The sequence below is a fragment of the Macaca fascicularis genome, chromosome 12 (assembly GCF_037993035.2).
Source record: "Macaca fascicularis isolate 582-1 chromosome 12, T2T-MFA8v1.1".
NCBI lineage: Eukaryota > Metazoa > Chordata > Mammalia > Primates > Cercopithecidae > Macaca > Macaca fascicularis.
In genome coordinates, this window is record NC_088386.1 from 128290174 (window position 1) to 128311262 (window position 21089).

Below are 21089 nucleotides of genomic sequence, written 5' to 3' on the forward strand. Positions count from 1 at the left end.
GTAAGCGTCTATCCTTCTTCTCTGGTCATAAATGCTTTGGGCGGCAGCACAGAGCCATTTACAGAAGCCTAGCAATCAGATACAAAAAATAATATAGCGGCCATCACCCAAATGTGTATATTTAACTCAGGCAACCAAGTATTCGGGTTCATTGAAAGCCTTCTTGTAATTGCCGAAGGGTATTTGTTTGTAATTGCTGTGAGACCATTCTTCAAGTTGTTTCTTCAACTCAACCTCAGATGCTTTGTACATAAGCTTGAATATATTGCCGTGCACTCCCTCCACCCCCCCACCCCCGCCCTCACTGCCTGCCAGAGAGCTGGGAATGGCTGCTCCCGCTGCTCCGCTAAACACCGAAGTTATCCCAGGTAAATTACTTACGACTTCCTCCCGCGCGTGGCCGCTGTGCCCTCCCTCACCTCCTCCCCTGCTTTCCCTTCCTCTCCTCTCGCGCACCCTCCTCCCGCGCGCAGGAACCCCTGGGCAAGGCCACTGCGCCCTGGGTCCGCGGCCCCTGACGGGGCGCTCCGGGCGCGCACTCACACGGATGACGTAGCGCAAAGAGTTGCTGCAGTCCAGGCTGACCATGAGTGAGAAGAGCGCGACGGTGCTGTACACACCCTGCACTTTTTACAGCAGCTGGTTGAAGTCCCATCCCGCAGCGACCCCCGGCGCTCCGCCACGCCACACTGCGCAGGTCCCAGCCCCCGCAGTCGTCGATGATCTCCAGCCTGGGCGGCGGGTTCAGTCGTTCGATCTCGCGCATCTCGAGGCACAAGCAGAAGAAGGCGTGCACCTAGTGCTGGGCAGCGCCGCTGGGTCCACCCTTGGGCCGAGCCAGCAGGCGCCGCAGGCGCTCCTCGTTCTGCTCGCCAATGGCCGCAATGGTGCCATAGGTGAGCTTGTCGTCAGGGATGGCGTGGCGCCTCAGCCACCGCCGCAGGCGAACGAGTAGAAGTCCTGGCATGGGTCGATGCTGGCGTCCAGGTTGGCTGCCAGGAAGCGAGCGGCGCACGCAAAGGCCTTGCGCTCAGGACAGCCTTCAGGACAGGCGCCGCCGCCGGCCGCGACCGAGCCCAGGTACCTGAGCGCCAGCATAGCCGCCAGGATGGAGCAGAGGCCGGCTGCAAACACCAACCCGACAGCAGGCTCACCGCAAGCTGCTTCCAGCGCTGCAGCCCGGCCTGGGCCCGGTGGCCTGGGGGCAGAAAGGCCCCGCAAGCGCCCCCAGCGCCGCAGTGACTCACATACTTGACCTCCTAGAACTCATCGTAGTGCGCCATCAGCGAATACCAGGACTGCATGGCGCCGAGGCCGCTGGGGTGCAGCCCTGGGCCACCTGGGCTACGCCATGCGCGTGACCGCCGGCCTCCTCGTGGGCCTCAGCGTGGCTCCTGGGGCCTCAGCTGCCAGAAGGACAGAGGCAAGCTCATGAGGCGCCGCAGCCCGACGGGGTTCCCGGGCACTGCGAGGAGAGGAATAGGCCTGGGTGCAGAGGCCCCAGCCGCAGGCCTCATTCACTGGGGAAACCAGGGACCAGGAGGGCTCAGCGGGGCCACCACCTCCGCGTGCACAGTGGAGTCTTCTCCCCTGTCCCCCTCTCTGCACACACGTGCGGGTCCCTGGGTTGGGAGGGCCCTGATGGGAAGGGGGAGGCGCTGGGCACGGGGCCTGGCACGTAGTGGGCCTTCACTGAAAGGCCCGTACCTCTTCCCTTCGCCTTTCTGGTCCAGGACCTGCCCTAGCCAAGGCCGGCCGGAATGTGGGGGAAGGAGCGGAGGCTGGAGTGAGGAGGTGCGGTCAGGAGCGCGCCTATGCTGCACTTTCAGTTTTCCACGCTGAACACAGAGGCTCCACAAAGTGGCCAAAGAACCAAACTTTGTACTCGCGGAAGTCCGCGGGATCGACCACTCCAACCCCGCTCGCTGGCTTCCTCTGCTCAGTGGCCCGACGGCCCACTTGCCCCTTCCCCAGGGGGGAGCGCCAACGCCCCAGGGTCGTGGATACACAGCCCACCCCCTGGGCGGCCCTGATGGAGACCGGCTCCGTCCCTCACCCACCCCCGCTCCCCGTCTGTGACCCCGACCCGAGCCACTCCTGACTTCAATAGGTTCTCCCCAGAATCCAAACTTGGGCGAAGTTTCACCTCCCGCGGGGCGCGAGCAGACGAAGCCGGGAGGCTCTGCGCAGTGGCCGAGATGGTGGTGACTGCAGCAGGGATTCGGCGCCATTTACCTGGCAAGTGCGCACCTGAGCAGGACCTGGCCTAGCGGGCCCGCTAGGAACCAGAGCCTGAGCCTGAACAGAGCTGCACGGGCAGTTGCTGTCTCCCAGCGCCCCCTGCCTTTTCTGCCGCCGAGCCGCCAGCCCGCGGGGTCCAGCCCTGTCCCAGGACCAGTAAAGGCAGCGGGTACTCCTGGGCGGGGTCCCTTCGGATCCTGCGTCCCCAAGCTGAGCTGCCCACCAGCCGGCTAGAAAGGTGCTGGAGCTACGCAGCTGGGGGCCACCATGCCCCAGCCCACAGCCCTAGAGCACCGCTCGGGGAGGACTCCTCCTAAAGGATAAGGGAACCGTAATGGAGTGCCTGGGCTGCCCGCACAGCGCCGGCGCGGAGCGCACCTTCACCAGGGACCTTCCTTGTCCTCCTGGGAACCCCTGTACAGGATCTCCACGGGGCGTCTGGGCTTCTGGTTGGCCTCGCTCTCTTCCCCCAGCTCCTGACCCAGGGAGAGCAACGGAGCACCCTGCCAGAAGGCGGCCTGGGGCTGCGAGTGCGGCCCCCATGATAGCAATGCACAGTTGAACCAGAGCACAGCAATCGCAGCCTATCGGAGATGACGTGGGTTTAGCCTCTGACCACATAGTCCTGGTCACCCTGCACAGACTGCCAATAAAGAGGGGTCCGAGGCCCAGCTCCTTGGCTCCCCTGCAGTATCTCCAAAAGGGAAGCTGAGGCTGTGGGTCAGTGGGTAATGCCAGTGGTCCAGGCTCCAGTTCCACCTTGCACAAAGACCTTCCTAATCTTTCACCACAAAATACTCCTGTCCAACCTCAGACTGGTGCCACTCTTTTCCTTGATGCTTGTAGCCAAGGATAAGTATCTCAAAACAATCCTGTGATCCTCCTCCCTTTTCCTTTTAAAACCTTTGTCTTCCTTCACCTCCCTAAATTCACACGTACTTTCCTATGGCCTGCTTATTCCTGTTGCAATACCTATTTCCAAAGAAAGTTCATTTTATTTTAGAGTCTTTCTGTATTTGTTATGCAGTGTCACATAGTGGAGCCAGAAGTGGGACCGCAATGAATTCAGCTTGGGCGAATCAGAGTCTCCTGGAATCTGACGCAGCATTGACTGAGCCCTCTGCAGACTGCCCTTGCCAGGAGTTGATTTTCTGTTCTGGTGAATCTCCTCAAATACCCAGACTCCCTCCCTTTGGTCAGTTCCTTTTTACTTTATCCTGGATGTGATTTGGTTATAAGGCTCCCTTAAACAAAGGACCTTTCATCCCTCCTGGGAGTATAAAGTTTGGGTTTCTTTCTTTTTTTCTTTTTGCTTGTTTACTTTTGGCAAGCACTTTCTGGTGTAAAGAGAAGTACCCTTCTGGTTTGAGGACTCTGATTTCTACAGAATTAACGTTCTGTCTGCGAGGCAAGTCTTTTCTGGTGAACTCACTTTTGGTTCTGCATGCCTGACTGAATATTTTGTTTGATGTGCACACCTTGGTTGAAGTTTTGTGAGCACTCTGATTTTGGTTTGGTTTCCCACATCTTTAAATGATTTGGCTCTTTTTTTTTTTCTTGCTTGTTCCTGAACATCTTCTGATCATCCCACAGCAAAAATAAACATAAATAGTTTAGCACCATAGGAATTCTTAAAACACACATACACATGGTGAGGGTCGGCCCCTCCAGGTGGCTCCTGCCTGTAATCCCTGCACTTGGGAGGCTGAGGTGAGAGGATGGCTTGAGCTAAGGAGTTGGAGACCAGCCTGGGCAACACGATGAAAACCCCCCTCTAAAACAAACATGAAAATGAGCTGGGTGTGGTGGTACTCACCTGTCACAGCAATCTGGGCCCACATTCAGGAGAAATGGACTTGGAGAGCAACCAGAGTGCTCAAGGGTGTGTGATGTGTGCCACAATGGTGGACTGTGACGGTTACTACGGGACTGAATGATGGGGGAAGAACTCAGAAATGAAAACAAAGGCAAAAGATACTGCTCTAAAGAAGGGGCCAGGGAGCTCCTTGCTTCTAGTGAGCAAGGGCCTTGAGCTTCCACAGCCCTTCGTATTTACTGGGTAGCAAGAGCAGGGAGGAGCAGCTAATGATTGCTCACCTGCTTGATTGATCACAGGTTTACATTATTGTTTTCAGGCTTCAGATGTGCCCAATCACAAGAAACACTGTGCCTGGGGCGTGACTGCTGTCAGCATTCCTTCTGGGCAGCAGAAGCAGTTTGTCAGTTTGTCAACAACCTGTTTCATGAGAACAGTTTGCTCTTTACTCACATAGCCTCCAGTGGTATACTGAGTTGATCATGACCATCATTTTTTTAGCCTCCAACAGTGGGCAAAACAGACTTCTCCCCTTGTGGAGGGCACAGTCCAGTGGAAGAGGAATGTTTTTCATGCTGGCCTTCAAACTGTGGGGAGTTGTTGGAATAGGACAACGGGCTTAGGAAGGCCTTTCCTAGAAAGTGTGGTTTGAGCTGAGAATTAGGAATAACTAGGAGTTAGGCTGATAAGGGAGGGGAGGTGGTGATTGGAGGAGAAATCATCTGTCTTTGTCCGAGATTACCCTGCATTAGGGCAGTAGCTGACCCTTTTCTGGGATCACCCAAGGTGGGATAGCGGGTGGAGGAGACATGTGGACTGTCGAAACTAGTAGATTCTGAATCCTGTCTCTGCCATGAATCCTGTCTCTGCCATGTCCTACTGTTTGGCCTTGGGCAATTTACTTGTCTCTCTGTTGCTTCTGATAGAAAAGGAGGGTGGTGAGAGAGATTCAAGTTGAAGAGAGACAAAGTTAATCATGTTTTAAAGTGTTGGCTTTGGCTGCTGTGGGGAGATTGGATTAGAGTGGGGGTGTTAAGGAAAAGGGAGAGACTTGGATTTCTGGTGAGAATCAAGGTAGCTGAGGCCAGGGTTTGGTGCTGTGGGTGGGGAAGAATAGAAAGTGATCCTTTTTTTTTTTTTTTTTTGAGATGGAGTCTCTGTCTGTCACCCAGGCTGGAGTGCAGTAGTGTGAACTTGGCTCACAGCAACCTCTGGGTTCAAGCAGTTCTCCTGCCTGAGCCTCTTGAGTAGCTGGGATTACATGCATGAGCCTCTACACCTTGAGGCTCTTGCCACCACGCCCAGCTAATTTTTGTATTTTTAGTAGAGATGGGGTTTCACCATCATGGCCAGGCTGGTCTTGAACTCCTGGCCTCAAGTGATCTGCCCACCTTGGCCTTTCAAAGTGCTGGCATTATAGGCGTAATCAGAAGTGAAAATTAGGCCAGGTGTGGTGGCTCACGCCTGTAATCCCAGCACTTTGGGAGGCTGAGGTGGGCGGATCAAGAGATCAGGAAATCAAGACCATTCTCGCCAACATGGTGAAACTCCATCTCTACTAAAAATACAAAAATTAGCTGGGCATGGTGGCAAGAGCCTGTACTCACAGCTACTAGGGAGGCTGAGGCGGGAGAATTGCTTGAACCCAGGAGGCGGAAGTTGCAAGGAGCCGAGACCATGCCACTGCACTCTAGCCTGGCGACAGAGCCAGACTCTGTCTCAAAAAACAAAAAATAAAAAAAGGAAGTGATAATTAATTGGATTTGGTCAGTGAGGGAGTGGTCAAGGGTAACTTTCAGGTTTCTCTCTTCTGTTATTATAAGTAAAAAAGAAGAATGGCTGAACTTCATTAATATATTTTCCATTTTTGTGGTCATGCAAAAAATATTTTCCATCTATTCCATTTAAAGACTAATAACAGGCCAGGTGCGGTGGCTCACACCAGTAATCCCAGCACTTTAGGAGGCTGAGGTGGGCAGATCACCTGAGGTCAGGAGTTCAAGACCAGGCTAATCAACATGGTAAAACCCCATTTCTACTAAAAATACAAACATTAGCTGGGCATGGTGGCAGGCACCTGTAGTCCTAGCTACTTGGGAGGCTGAGGCAGGAGAATCATTTGAACCCACCTGCGGAGATTGCAGTGAGCCAAGATTGCACCATCGCACTCCAGCCTGAGTGACAGGGCAAGACTCCATTTCCAAAAAAAAAGGTCGAAGAAAGCCAAGCATCCATCAACAGACAATGGAAAAACTGAATGGGGTCATCCACCCAATGAAATATCATGCAGCCTTGAAAAGGAAGGAGGCCCTGAAGAAGATTCTGTTACAACGTGGATGAACGGTTAGGACATTACACCCCGTGAAATATGAAAGCCACAAAAGGACAAATACTGTCTCCTGTAAAATAAGATTCTTAAAAACAATAACAAAGAGCACAAATACACATGAACACACTTCTCTGAGGTCCCTAGAGGAATCAAATTCATAGAGACAGAAGTGGAATGGAGGTTACCTGGGACTGGAGGAGGAGCAGTGGGTTAGGGTTAGAGTTGGGTTTAAGGTTGGGGTTGGGGTTAAGGTTGAGTTGGGGTTTAATAGGGACAGAGCTTCAGCGTTTCAGGATGAGAACGTTCTGGAGATCAGCTGCACAACACTGTGCGTGTACTCAACACTGCCGCCCTGTATACCTGAAAATGGTGAAGGAGATAAATTTCATGTACCATGTTATGTAGCACAATTCAAAAATTGGTTCAAGAAGAAAAGACTCCTCCAGCTCCACCCACCCCAGCCCAACCACAGCAGCCCCTTCTCCACTCAGGCCTGTTTACCTCAAACCCCATGCTTGGCCCTCAGAACCCAGGGGACCTCACCTGCTGCCCAGCCTCTGCCTGCCCTGCCCCACTCCACACCACGCCCAGGGCCTCCCCTCATGCCGAGCTTTCCCGGGTCCTCCCGTCTGCATCCTGCCTGGCTTCCCACTGGTCATCCTGGGGCTCTCAGGGAAGATGTCACCCTCCATGGACCATTCCTACCTCCTGCTTGTTGCCCCCTTAGTTCCCTCTACCTCCTGCTTCATCTTGCTTAGAAATATTCTTGCCTAAAGGTCAGAGGAGACTCACTAACAGGCAGGCCCTTAATTAATTCATTGATTCACTCCAAAGTCAGAGCCAGTCAGGAGCCATCCTGAGTATTTTTTTTTTTAAGATGATGTTTCACTTTGTCACCCAAGTTGGAGTGCTGTGGCACCATCTCGGCTCCCTGCAACCTCTGCCTCCCAGGTTCAAATGATTCTCCTGCCTCAGCCTCCCATGTAGGTGGGATTACATGTGTGTACCACCATGCCGGCTAACTTTTTTTCATTTTTATTTTATTTATTTTTTTTGAGAGAGTCTTGCTCTGTCGCCCAGGCTGGAGTACAGTGGCGCAATCTCGGCTCACTGCTACCTCCGCGTCCCAGGTTCATGTGATTCTCCCACCTCAGTCTCTCGAGTATAAGGGATTACAGGAGCCGGCCACCACACTGGGCTAATTTTTGTATTTTTAGTAGAGACAGGGCTTCAACATCATCGCCAGACTGGTCTCAGACTTCTGAAGTCAGGCGATACGCTCGCCTCAGCCTCACAAAATGCTGGGATTACAGGAAATAGCTACTGCACCCAGCAGAGTTTCATGTTTAAGTTGGAATTTTTGACAAACTATAGATTCGCATGTAGTAGTAAGAAATAATACAAGAAGGCTGGGCGTGGTGGCTCAAGCCTGTAACCCCAGCACTTTGGGAGGCCGAAGTGGGTGGATCGCCTGAGCTCAGGAGTTCAAGATCAGCCTGGCAACATGGCAAAATCCCAACTATATAAAAATAATACAAAAAATTAGCCAGGTATTGTGATGTGCACCTGTGGTACCGGCTACTCCTGAGGCTGAGGTGCAACGATGGCTTAAGCCTGGGGGGCAGAGGTTGCAGTGAGCTGAGATGGCACACTGCACTCCAACCTGGGTGACTGAGAAAACATCTCAAAAAAAGAAAAAGAAAGAAAATAATAATAATAATAATAACATAAGAAATACCGGGCTGGGCACGGTGGCTCACACTTGTAATCCCGGCACTTTGGGAGGCCAAGGTGGCTGGATCATGAGGTCAGAAGATCGAGACCATCCTGGCTAACATGGTGAAACCCCGTCTCTACTAAAAATACAAAAAAATTAAAATTAACTGGGCATGGTGGCAGACGCCAATAGTCCCAGCTACTCGGGAGGCTGAGGCAGGAGAATGGCATGAACCTGGGAGGCGGAGCTTGCAGTGAGCCAAGATAGCGCCACTGCACTCCAGCCTGGCTGCAGAGCAGAACTCCGTCTCAAAAAAAAAAAAAAAAAAAAAACCAGCTGGGCGCAGTGGCTTATGCTTGTAATCTCAGTACTTTGGGAGGTCGAGGCAGGCGGATCACCTGAGGTCAGGAGTTTGAGACCAGCCTGACCAACATGGAGAAATCCCATCTCTACTAAAAATACAAAATTAGCTGGGTGTGGTAGCGCATGCCTGTAATCCCAGCTACTCCATACGTTGAGGAAGGAGAATCACTTGAACCTGGGAGGCGGAGGTTGCAGTGAGCCAAGATTGTGCCACTGCACTCCAGCCTGGGTAACAAGAGTGAAACTCTGTCTCACAAAAAAAAAAAAAAAAAGCCTTGTGCACTTTGCTTAGCCTCCCTCAATGGCATAATCTACAGTGATTATTCAGATTTCCCCAGTGTTCGCTGTATTCACGTGCATATGTGTGGGAGTGTGTATACAATTTTATCACCCAAGTAAGTTTGTGTAACAGCACCATAGTTGAGATACTGAAGTGCTCCAACCCCACGGGGTCGCTTTTATAACCAGGCCACCTCTTTCCTCCACCTCTTCCTCTGTCCCTAATCCCTGGCAATCTGCTCTGCATCCTGTATGTCTAAAATTTTGTCATTTCAACTAAGTTACATAAATGCAAACAAACAACGTGTGATCTCTTGGGAAGGGTGTTTTTTCATTCGACATAACTTCTTGGAACTTCATCCAAGCGTGTGCCATAGCTGGCTCCTGCGTAGTGCTGAGCACTATTTCACAGGGTGGAAGCACCACAGTGTGTTTAACCAACCACCTGCTGAAGGAAGTTTGGGAAGCTTTCAGTTTTGGCTTTTATAAATAAAGCTGCGATGAGCATTCGTGGGTAGGTTTTTTAGTGAACATATGTTTTCATTCCTCTTGGATAAATGGCCAGGGCTGTATGGCGGTTGCATGTGTAGTTTTTGGAGAAACTGCCAGCTTGTTTTGCAGATTGGCTGTACCATTACGTGTCCACCAGCAAGCTGAGGGATTGAATTTTTCAGCATACTTGCCAGCATCTGGTGTTGTCATATGTTTTATTTTAGCCGTTCTGATAGCTGTGTAGTGGGAAGTTTCTTTCAACGCTCTTCTTATGATGACCTTAAGCGATCCTCAGCTACAGTTTGCCCTGGTTTCCTAACTCAGGCCTGTAATCCTAGCACTTTGGGAGGTTGAGGCAGGAGGATCCCTTGAGGCCAGGCTGGGCAACATGGAGAGACCCTGTCTTTACAAAAAATTAAAAAATTACTCAGGTGTGGTGGTGCCTGGGACGCCTTTCGTCCCAGCTACTCCAGAGGGTGAGGCGGGAGAATCACCTGAGCCCAGGAGTTTGATGCTGCAGTGAGCCATGTTTGAGCCACTGTATTGCAGCCCAGGTGACATAGGGATACCCTGTCTCACAAAAGAAGAAAAAAAAGAAGAAGAAATATCAATAAACGTGTGTGAAAAAGTGTCCACCAATGTAGAAGAGACCACACTGGGTGGGGTGGTATCCCAGATCCCACGTTGGCATAGATTTAAAAGTCCACCCCTAGGGAGCTGGAGGGAACTGGAGGAACCAATAGGAGCATCGTTCTGAATGTTCAGCTGTGCACATCCCACGAGACAGCAATTCTGTCCTGGGTAAGTGTCCTGGAGAAACTTGGCACACGTTTCAGGAGGAAAGCACCAACGTGTACAAAGTGGCATCGTCTAAATAGTCAGACATTGAAACAGCCCCAAATGTTGATTGACAACAGAAAAGATAAAAGGTCAGTAGTTTCACAATTAGAATAGTATACAGCAATGGATATAATCAGGCTTTTGTAACAGGCAACAGATTAAATGAATCTCACAGACATAAAGCTGGACAAAAGATGCAAATCACAAAAGAATACATAGGGTGGAACATATCTTTTATGTATATAAAGTTTAACTGGGAAAAACTAAACTATATGAGGGATAAAACTATGAAGAGGAAATGAGTATCAAAAAATTCAGGGAGACCAGGTGCAGTGACTCATACTTGTAATCTCAGCACTTTGGGAGGCCAAGGTAAGAAAGAAGATTGCTTGAGCCCAGGGGTTTGAAACCAGTCTGATCAACACAGGGAGATTCTATCTCTAGAAAAAATTTAAACATTAGCTTTGTGTGGTGGCACATGCCTGTACTCCCAGCTACTTTCAAGGCCGAGTTGGGAGGCTCACCTGAGCCAGAGTGTGAGGCTGCAGTGAATTACGATCCTGCCACTGCACTCCAGCCTGGGTGGGAGAACAAGACTCTGTCTCTAAACAAACAAACAAAACAAAAACCAACCAACAAACAAACCCAACAATTCAGTTTCCTTTGGTGACAAAGGAAGAGATAGGGTTATGAATGGGGAAGGTATGGGGTGGGCTGGGGAGATCCTGGTCATAGTCCATTTCTTCCTTTTTTTTAGATGGAGTCTCGCTCTCACTCAGGCTAGAGTGCAGTGGTGCAATCTTGGCTCACTTCAACCTCCACCTCCCGGGTTCAAGCAATTCTCCTGCCTCAGACTCCCGAGTAGCTGGGATTATAGGCACATGCCACCATGCCCAGCTAATTTTTTGTATTTTTGGTAGAGACAGGGTACTGTGTTGCCCAGGCTGGTCTCGAACTCCTGAGCTCAGGCAATCTACCCACCTCGGCCTCCCAAAGTGCTGGGATTACAGGCGTGAGCCACCACACTCACTGTCACAGTCCATTTCTTGATCCGGGTGGTGGTTTCTTCAGTGTTCAATTCTGTAATTATTCTTTAGGTCATAGCTTTCTGTTTTAAGCACTATGCTTAAATGTTTGATACATCTCAAAAAGAAGGAAAGAAGAAGGAACACGCTCGCAGTTTCATTTAGATTAGATGTGTCTGTTCCAGCTACATTTCCCATTTTCATCTCAACCAGCATTTTCTAAAATGTGTCATATACATATTGCCAATCTGTGCCACTCCCGATGATGTTAGGTGCTGTGGGGGATGTTTTAGCTGCTATCTAGGCATGACATTAAATAGCATTGGACTTCACAATAGCATTGGACTTCACAATGAGAAAGTTATTAGTTTTTTAATCTTTTCCATCCCTTCTGATAATGTCAAGGAGAGAATCTCAGTTGGTTCTATGATGTCTTCACTACCACCCTAACTTTGCCATCTCCCTTTTAACAAAATAAAGCATGCTGTAGACTCAAAGCATCTAAGGAAATTGTAATAATACTGCTTTTTAGTCAGTTTGCTGGCAGGAGATGGCAGTCTTCTATTTTTAGTAGCTACAAGTTTCTAATAAACTTAAGGAAAAACTGAGCTTATATAAAGAAAAATATTCATTGCCAGGCACGGTGGCTCACACCTGTAATATCAGCCCTTTGGGAGGCTGAGGCTAGAGGATTGCTTGAGGTAGGCAGTTTGAGACCAACCTGGCCAACATGTTGAAACCGTGTCTCTACTAAAAATACAGAAATTAGCCAGGCGTGGTGGCACGTGCCTGTGATCTCAGCTCCTTGGGAGGTTGAGACAGAAGAATTGCTTGAACCTGGGAGGCAGAGGGTGCAGTGACCTGAGATCATTCCACTGCACTCCAACCTGGGCAACAGAGCAATATTCCATTAAAAAAGACATATCTTGGCCAGTGTGGTGGCTCACGCCTGTAATCCCTATAATCAGTATTTTACAGATGGGAACCATTTATAATTTTATGTATATCAGTACAACCCCAATATATTTGGTACTTCTATAAAATTTTAAGAAGCCAAAAACACACTTATATTTACGTTTGGCAATTTATGTTTTTGTGTTTTACCTTATTTGGAAATGCCCCATATATTTAATGAGTATCTGTCACTTAATGTAATATAACATGACTTTAAGATTTCAAATTCTGACCGGGCAGTGGCTCACTCCTGTAATCCCAGCACTTTGGAAGGCCAAGAGGGGAGGATTGCTCGAGACCAGGAGCTGGAGACCAGCCTGGCCAACATGGTGAAATCCTGTCTCTACTAAAAATACAAAATTTAGCTGGGCATGGTGGCACATGCCTGTAATCCCAACTACTCGAGAGGCTGAGGCACAAGAATCACTTGAACCTGAGAGGCAGAGGTTGCAGTGAGTCAAGATGGTGCTATTACACTCCAGCCTAAGCAACAGTGTGAGAATCTGCCTAAAAAAACACAAAAGCAAAACACACACAGCAATAACAACAAATTCTATGAAAAGCTTATTTATAGACATGTATGCCATGTACATTTACCTAACTTATATTTTTAAGAACTATATCCCCATTAGTTTTGAATACTGCGATATTACACAAAGCTAATCCTAATTTTAGGTTATTCTCCTGTTTACGATTTTTGTAGCCTGTGACTCTCAGATGTTCACCTAAGAACCTTAAAGTTAAATAAATAGGTATTTTGCCAGTAACTTGTAAGACAAGAGTTGTTTTCATTAAAGCAGAAATGCTAAATTAGTTTTATTGATCAAAGAACTCCACAAGCAAAGATCACTCTGTTTTTAGGTTGGGTTTAAAGTTTTATGACCTGGAAGCATCTAGCAGAGACATGTATAATCCTACCTGACCCGCAAACCCAGGGGAAAATGTACGCTGCAAATGCTAAAGATGGATGTGTGCAGTGGCTCACGCCTGTAATCCCAGCACTCTGGGAGGCCGAGGTGGGTGGATCACTTGAGGCCAGGAGTTCGAGATCAGCCTGGCCTACATGGCAAGACCCATTCTCTATTACAAATACACAACAATTAGCCAGGGGTGGTGAGGCGTGCCTGTAGTACCATTTATTCAGGAGGCTGAGGCATGAAAATTACTTGAATCTGGGAGGTGGAGGTTGCAGTGAGCCAAGATTGCACCCCTTCACTCCAGCCTGGGTGACAGAGCAAGACTCTGTCCTAAAAAAAAAAAAAAAAGAAGGCTGGGCGCGGTGGCTCACGCTTGTAATCCCAGCACTTTGGGAGGCCGAGGCGGGCGGATCACGAGGTCAGGAGATCGAGACCATCATGGCTAACATGGTGAAACCCCGTCTCTACTAAAAATACAAAAAACTAGCCGGGCGTAGTGGCGGGTGCCTGTAGTCCCAGCTACTCGGGAGGCTGAGGCAGGAGAATGGCATGATCCCGGGAGGCAGAGCTTGCAGTGAGCCGAGATAGTGCCATTGCACTCCAGCCAGGGGGACAGAGCAAGACTCCGTCTCAAAAAAAAAAAAAAGAAAAGAAAAAAAGAAACAAAAGAACATACTAAATATATTTGTATTTTTATCAACAAATTTAAAATCAGCTTATTTATCAAAGATGTAGTTAAATCACATGAACTAAAAGGTATCTGGGTTCATTACTATGCTATATTTGTATATGTGTATACATGTATTTACATATGTATACATGTATTTATGTGTCTACACATGTGTACATATACATAGATATGTGTGTGCGTGTATATATGTATATTTGTGTGTATGTATATATATCTATATTTGAGAAAGGGTCTCACTCCATCACACAGGCTGGAGTGCAGTGGTGCAATCACAGCTCACTACAGCCTCTACTTCTGGAGTTAAAGTGATTCTCCCGCCTCAGCCTCCCAGGTAGCTGGGACTACAGGCACATGCCACCAAGGCCCGGCTAAGTTTTGTTGTTGTTGTTTTTTTGTAGAGATGCAGTTTTGCCACGTGGCTTAGGCTGGTCTTGAATTCCTGAGCTCAAGCAATCCACACACCTAGGCCTCGCAAAGTGATAGGACTAAAGATGTCTGACACCACATCCAGCCTATATACATATTTTTTTTAGAGATGGGGACTTATTGTGTTGCTCAGACTGGCCTCAAATTCCTGGTCTCATGTAATCCTCATGCCTCATCCCTCTGAGTAGCTGGGAATACAGGCATGCTTCACATGCCCTGCTCACTGTATATTTTAACAAGTTTAATTTATCTTTTTTTTTTTTTTTTTTTTGAGACACAGTCTCGCTCTGTCACCCAGGCTGGAGTGATCTCGGCTCACAGCTGCCTCTGCACCCACGGGTTCAAGCGATTCTCCTGCCTCAGCCTCCTGAGTAGCTAGGATTACAGGCACATGCCACCAGTCCCTGCTACTTTTTTTTATTTTTAGTAAAAATAGGGTTTTGCCATGTGGCCCAGGCTGGTCTTGACCTCCTGACCTCAGCTGATCCACCTGCATTGGCCTTTCAGGTGCTGGGATGACAGGCATGAGCTACCGTGTCCAGCCACCCTGAATGGAATTCCTTAAGGGATTTCTGGCTGACTATGCCAGATTTCAACTTAGAGACACAACATACAACATGCAAAAACATACATACATAGACAGAAACATAAATAAGACCTTATAGCTTTCATTTTAGAATTTTAGTCATGAGACAGCAAAACACTGTAATACGGACTCACAGATGTATAAAACACAGTTGGATCCAAATGAGATTTCTGAGAAAATGGGAGAGTCCCAAAGCTAAACTTTAAGATTGTTCAGGGCCAGGCACTGTGGCTCACACTTGTAATCCCAGCACTTTGGGAGGCCAAGGTGGGCGTATAACCTGAGTTCAGAAGTTCAAGACCAGCCTGGCCATGATGTTGAAACTCAGTCTCTACTAAATATTCAAAAATTAGTCAGGTGTGATGGCAGGCATCTGTAATCTCAGCTACTCTGGAGGCAGAAGAATCACTTGAACCCAGGAGGCAGAAGTTTCAGTGAGGTGAGATAGTTCCATGGCATTCCAGCCTGGACAATAGTGAAACTCAGTCTCAAAAAATTGTCATTAGTCCGATCAGCGATCGTATGAGGGCAGTGAACCAAAATTTTGGGTAAAACAGTTTCGTTTTATTTTCTTTTTTTTTTTTTGAGAAGGAGATTTGATCTTGTTGACCAGGCTGGAGTGCAATGGCTCGATCTCAGCACACTGCAACCTCCACCTCCAGATTCAAGGGGTTCTCCTGCCTCAGCCTCCCAAATAGCTGGGGTTACAGGCCTGTGCCACCAAGACCGGTTAATTTGTATTTTCAGTAGAGACGGGTTTCCCTATATTGGTCAGGTTGGTCTCGAACTCCTGACCTCAGGTGATCCGACTGCCTCAGCCTCCCAAAGTGCTGGGATTACAGGCATGAGCCACCACCCTCGGCCCATTTTATATTTTCAGTCTTTTCCCAATGCACCTAAAATAGACAGCTCTATTCAGCCCCAACAATGTTAGCACACTGGACTTCAAGAAAGAGGGAGTGAGAATTAGGAAGAAAGAGAGGAAGAACTCAGGACAAGTGTTTTCAGTACTTTGTGACTCATTCTATGTGGCTGAAAAGTTTCCATGGTCGTACCCAATCCCCTTACCACGCATCTCAAAGTTTCTACTCTTATGTGGCCACCTAAGCTTTACAAAATCAACTCCGCTGCCTTCTACAACATTCCAGGTACGCTCCAGGCTTCTTCTTTCCTGCGCTGATTTAGACTGGGAATGAGCCAATGAGTGGGGGGTAAGGATGATTTGTATCCAGAATCCTTTTTTTCTAAAAGCCCTTTCGGAGTAGCTGTTCCATCTGTGGTTGCATTTCCGCCATTCCCTCATGGCATTGTTTTTATTTAAAAAGGCATTTGCTGTTGGCAATATATCTTGTCTGCTATATCTACCTTTTAGTGGGACATGAGAAAAAATGAAAGAAGTGGTTTGTGTATTACCCTATTGGAACAGCACCTGGCAAATACCTTCAGCTGAGCCATGTTGGGAACATGTGTGCTTTCAGCCCACTGTGAAGCAAACCTCCCCCGCTGGGTAAATTTGCTGTAACACAAGTTTCTTCCAATCTTGGGCAGTGTTTTCTCTACATCTCCCAAAGGTGTTTGCTGACAAAGAAATGCCTTTCGGTTTGTCGACAGATCATTTACTGTTCACTGTTTCTGTTACTTTTCCTGCAGCAGAAAGAGTAAGTGTCTGCTGAGTGGTAGGTGTTTTTTGTCTCATGCTATCATGCAAGAAACTTTAGACCAGCTTTCCAAACATGTATCGTTGCTTAGGAAAATAGCAAAAAATACTGGGTTGAACTGCATATAACTTTAAACATTGATGAGGTCTGGTGCGGCGGATCACGCCTGTAATCTCAGCACTTCGGAAGGTGGAGGCAGGCAGATCACTTGAGGTCAGGAGTTTGAGATCAGCCTGGCCAACATGGAGAAACCCAGTCTCTATTAAAAATACAAAAATTAGCCAAGCGTGGTGGCAGGTGCCTGTAATCTCAGGCACTTGGGAGGCTGAGGCAGGAGAATCCCTTGAACCTGGGAGGCAGAGATTGCAGCAAGCCGAGAACCCACCACTGCACTCCAGCCTGGGCAATAGAGCAAGACTCCATCTAAAAAAAAAAAAAAAAAAAAAAGATGGAAACAAATTGTGTGACTTTTTCTTCAGCTCTGGAAGCTTAGTTTTAGAGGCCTTGACAACCATGAGGATTTCACAGTACTGATCAATATATTCTTCAAGCACAAGGCACCCGAGGCAAGCTTCAGCAGTAACCACAGAATGGGGGGACTCAGAGAGTTTTGTTTGCTGATTTTTTATATCAGGGGCTAACGTCTGGTCACGTCTGTACCCCAGGTGACCTGAGCTTTGCCAGGAGTGGTAAGGAATTCTCAGCTCGCCCTTCTGCTGTGGGTCACCCGCTCTGGATTCTTGGTGTTAGTTGCAGATTATTTGCAGGAATCTTCCGGGAGCCTCTTGGTCATTTTGGAGGTTGAGTTTGGTGAAAACTAAATCATACAATTGTAAAGCAAAAATAAACTTCTAAGGCCCTCCAGCCATCTGAAAGGCCTTCCTCCTTGGCCAGGGCACTCTAAAATTTAACCTCAAAGACTGGTTCAGGCCCTGAGGAGAAGGGGGGTTCCAACATGCCTCATCATCCCCTCCAGCATTACAGCAGCACAGACCTTAAGTGTGATGAGAAACATTGACAGTCTATTCTCTCTGAAGCCTGCTACCTAGAGGCTTCATCTGCATGAGAAAACTTTGCTCAACACAACATCTTACCATAACCCCGATATTCCTTTCCATTGATAATAACTCTTTCAACCAGTTGCCAATCAGAAAAAGTTTAAATCTACCTATAACCTGGAAGCCATTCTGGACCAAACCAATGTATCTCTCAAATGTATTTGATTGATGTCTCATGTCTCTAAAATGTGTAAAACCAAGCTCGCCCCAACCACCTTGGGTATATGTTCTCAGGATGTCCTGAGAGCTGTGTCAGGGGTTATGGTCCCTCATATTTGGCTCAGAATACATCTCTTCAAATATTTTAGAGTTCGTCTCTTTTCGTTGACATAATCCATCAATCCACTTAGGCAGCTGCATTGAACTCTAATGCTCCCCAGTCCACTGAAAGATGTATGTGGGAGGGGGTACTGTGTCAACCCCTGGCCTGGGGCACCCCATTTTCTTCCCCCAGGACACCCGAGAACCACCTAGGGTGGGTGCCTGCATGAAGGGTGAAGGAACCAGCATGGAACTCACTATTAAACAGGAGAGGTACACATTCCTGTCTTGGGGCGCCCCCTGCCCAGGGCTATGGCAAGGCATGTGGTGAGCCCAGCACACAGTAGGGACTCAGGAGGGCCTAAAGTCCTTTTAACCAAACCCCAAGGTTGAGGTTGGTCCCAAACTACTTGGACCAAGGCAGGCCACTCAGGCTGCGCAACTCCCTGTGAGCAGGGGCGTCTCACTCCCTGCAGAGCACAGACCCCAGAGGGCACCACAGGTTCAGTCCCCACAAGACCTGGAGCCTCCTTAAGGCCCTGCCCCTGCACAGATCCAGTGATTGGCACAGGAAGCCTCGTGAGCAGGAGAGAGGTGCACGCTTCCTGTAGCTTCTTGGGAGGACTCAAGGAGGTTCCCTGCTGGGCCCCTCTCCTAGCTTGGGTGCTGACGATGCATGTGATGGTGCCCTAGGCCCTCCTGGGTCCAGAACAGGTATCCCTACCTGGTTAGCATCTGCATGACTATACTCCAGCCTGGGCAACAGTGCAAAACTCCATCTAAAAAAAAATAGATGGAAACAAATTGTGTAACTTTTTCTTTGGCTCTGAAAGGGGCTTCACCCCTAGAGGAAGCCCCCCTAAATCCCAGCCTCCCAAAGGGGCCTTCAGATGCCTAGTGTGGGATTTACTATGTGGGACTTTCAATTGCACCCTCTGACCTAAGGCAGGCCCCAGGCCTACTGACTCCATCCAACCAGAGCTTCCTGCTTCGCTACCAGGGCACACACCAGACCCCCAACACCAAGAAGCAGCTGAAGTTCTTCTTGATAGAAACTCGCCATCCGGGATGCCACTGGGCATGCATTGGCCAGGGTATGTTATGACTTGACTGCTGAAGCCAGGTTTGGAGCCTGGGCTGCAGTGTCATGGCAGTACAGGGAGGGTGTAGTCAGTGGGAAACCCACCCACATTCAGACCCAAGGGGTGTAGAGACACACTCCATTCCCATCTGGTTCTTGTTGGGTAGATAGAAGGCAATGAGAACCTGTGGAGGGAGAATCTCTGTAGGAAGGTGGAGTGAGCTGGGAGGCACACACCTCCTCCACCACTACCCTCACATCCTAGCCTCCTCATCCTTGAAGGCTGTCCTGGTGGCCCAGCCACAACCATTTCCTGACAGTGCATCTTCTGTGCCATCCCTGGGCTGGGCCACCAACCTGTCCGCCCACACCCAGAGAGCCTCCTCTGACCCTAAGGTCTGGGTCAGGCACCCCCATGGACTTGTCCACTTCCTGCCCAGTCTTCTTGACTAAGCACTGGATGCTGAAGCGGATGCTGTTCAAGTTGTTCTTGTAGTAGGTCTTGCTGTGGACTTCAAACTGCGGGAGCACGGGCAACACTCAGCCGCACACCAGGAGGGGGCTGCCAGCAGACAGCGCCACAACCTGGCCATGCAGGCCACCTGCCCTCCCAGGTGCCATTAGCAGAGGGGCTGTGGTCAGGTTGGACAGGCAGGGACACAGTCCCACCTCATAGTCCTTGTCCAGGGACCCAGTTTGAGCAGGAAGTCCAGGTAGCCGCCATCATCACCATGTACTGAAGCTGCGGGCTGGAGGTCAGGTGAGTGAGGGTGAGGCCCTCACTGGTTGCCAGAGGGCTGAGAAATTGCGGCTGGGCTAAACACCAAAGTTACCCCAGGGAAATTACTTACGCCCTCCTCCCTACCTCTGCCGCTGTGCGCTTCCCTCCTCTCCCCTCCCCTGCTTTCCCTTCCTCTCCTCTGGCGCTCAGGGACCCCTGGGCAAGGCCACTGCGCCCTGGGTCCGCGGCGGGTGGCGGGGTGCTCAGGGGGCGCACTCACACGGATGACGTAGCGCGGAGAGTTCTGTTATCCAGGCTGACGGTGAGCGAGAAGAGCGCGACGGCGCTGTACACACCCTGCACTTCTTTTTTTTTTTTTTTTTTTTTTTTTTTTTTTTGAGACGGAGTCTCTTTCTGTCGCCTAGGCTGGAGTGCAGTGCCGCGGTCTGGGCTCACTTCAAGGTCCGCCCTCCAGGTTCACGTCATTCTTCTGCCTCAGCCTCCCGAGTAGCTGGGACTACAGGCGCCAGCTACCATACCTGGCTAATTTTTTGTATTTTTAGTACAGACGGAGTTTCACCGTGGCCGGGTACGGTGGCTCACGCCTGTAATCCCAGCACTTTGGGAGGCCGAGGCGGGGAGATCACGAGGTCAGGATATTGAGACCATCATGGCTAACACAGTAAAACGCCCTGCACTTTTTACAGCAGCCGGTTGAGGTCCCATCGCGCCGCGACTCCCAGACGCTCCGCCGCGCCGCCCAGGTCCCAGCCCCCGCAGTCCTCAATGACCTCCAGCGTGGGGCGCGAGTCGCTCGATCTCGCGCATCTCAAAGCACGAGCAGAAGGCGGCGCGCACCTAGTGCTGGGCAGCGCCGGCAGGCGCCGCAGGCGCTCCTGATTTTGCTAGCCGATGGCCGCGATGGTGCCATGGATGAGGTTGTCGTCGGGGATGGTGTGGCGCCACAGCCAGCAGCCGCCAGCTAAAGAGTAGAAGTCCTGGCATGGGTCGATGCTGGCGTCCAGGTTGGCGGCCAAGAAGTGAGCGGCGCGCGCGGGACAGGCGCCGCCGCCCGCCGCGACCGTCCCAGGTACTTGAGCGCCAGCACAGCCGCCAGGATGGCGCAGAGGCCGGCCTCGAACACCAACCAGACAGCAGGCTCACCTCGCGCCACCTCCAGCGCTTCAGCCTGGGTCCTGTGGCGCTACGCCCGAGGGAAGCCTGAGCGCAGGGAGGCCCCGCGTGCGCCCCCACGCGCCGCAACTGTTCACTTACTTGACCTCATCGTAGTGCGCCATCAGCGAATACGGTGGCTCTATGGCGCCCAGGCCGCCGCGGTGCAGTCCTGGGCCACCTGGGCTACGGGATGCGCGTGGCCGCTGGCCTCGTCGTGGGCCTCCGCGTGGCCCCCGGAGCCGCAGCTGCGGGAAGGGTAGAGGCGGGTTCAGGAGGCGCAGCAGACAGACGGGGCTCCCGGGCACCACGAGGTGCAGAGGCCCTAGCTGCGGACCTCATTCACTGCGGAAACCAGGGATCAGGAGGGCTCGGCGGGGCCACCACCCCCACGTGCAGTGAATTCTTCTCCCCTGTCCCCTCCCTACACACACCTGCGAGCCGCAGGGTTGGGAGGGCCC

The 21089-nt window shown here is 50.2% G+C and overlaps 1 protein-coding gene across 1 annotated transcript; it reads right to left on the reverse strand.

The window, feature by feature from the left end:
• Positions 1-1430, reverse strand: LOC107127000 (endothelin-converting enzyme-like 1). The gene is given in 4 exon segments (XM_045367892.3): positions 1-681; positions 683-936; positions 939-1142; positions 1145-1430. Coding segments are annotated over 4 exon segments (1173 nt in total). The 5' UTR covers positions 1305-1430; the 3' UTR covers positions 1-126.
• Between the last annotated feature and the right edge of the window lie 19659 nt (positions 1431-21089).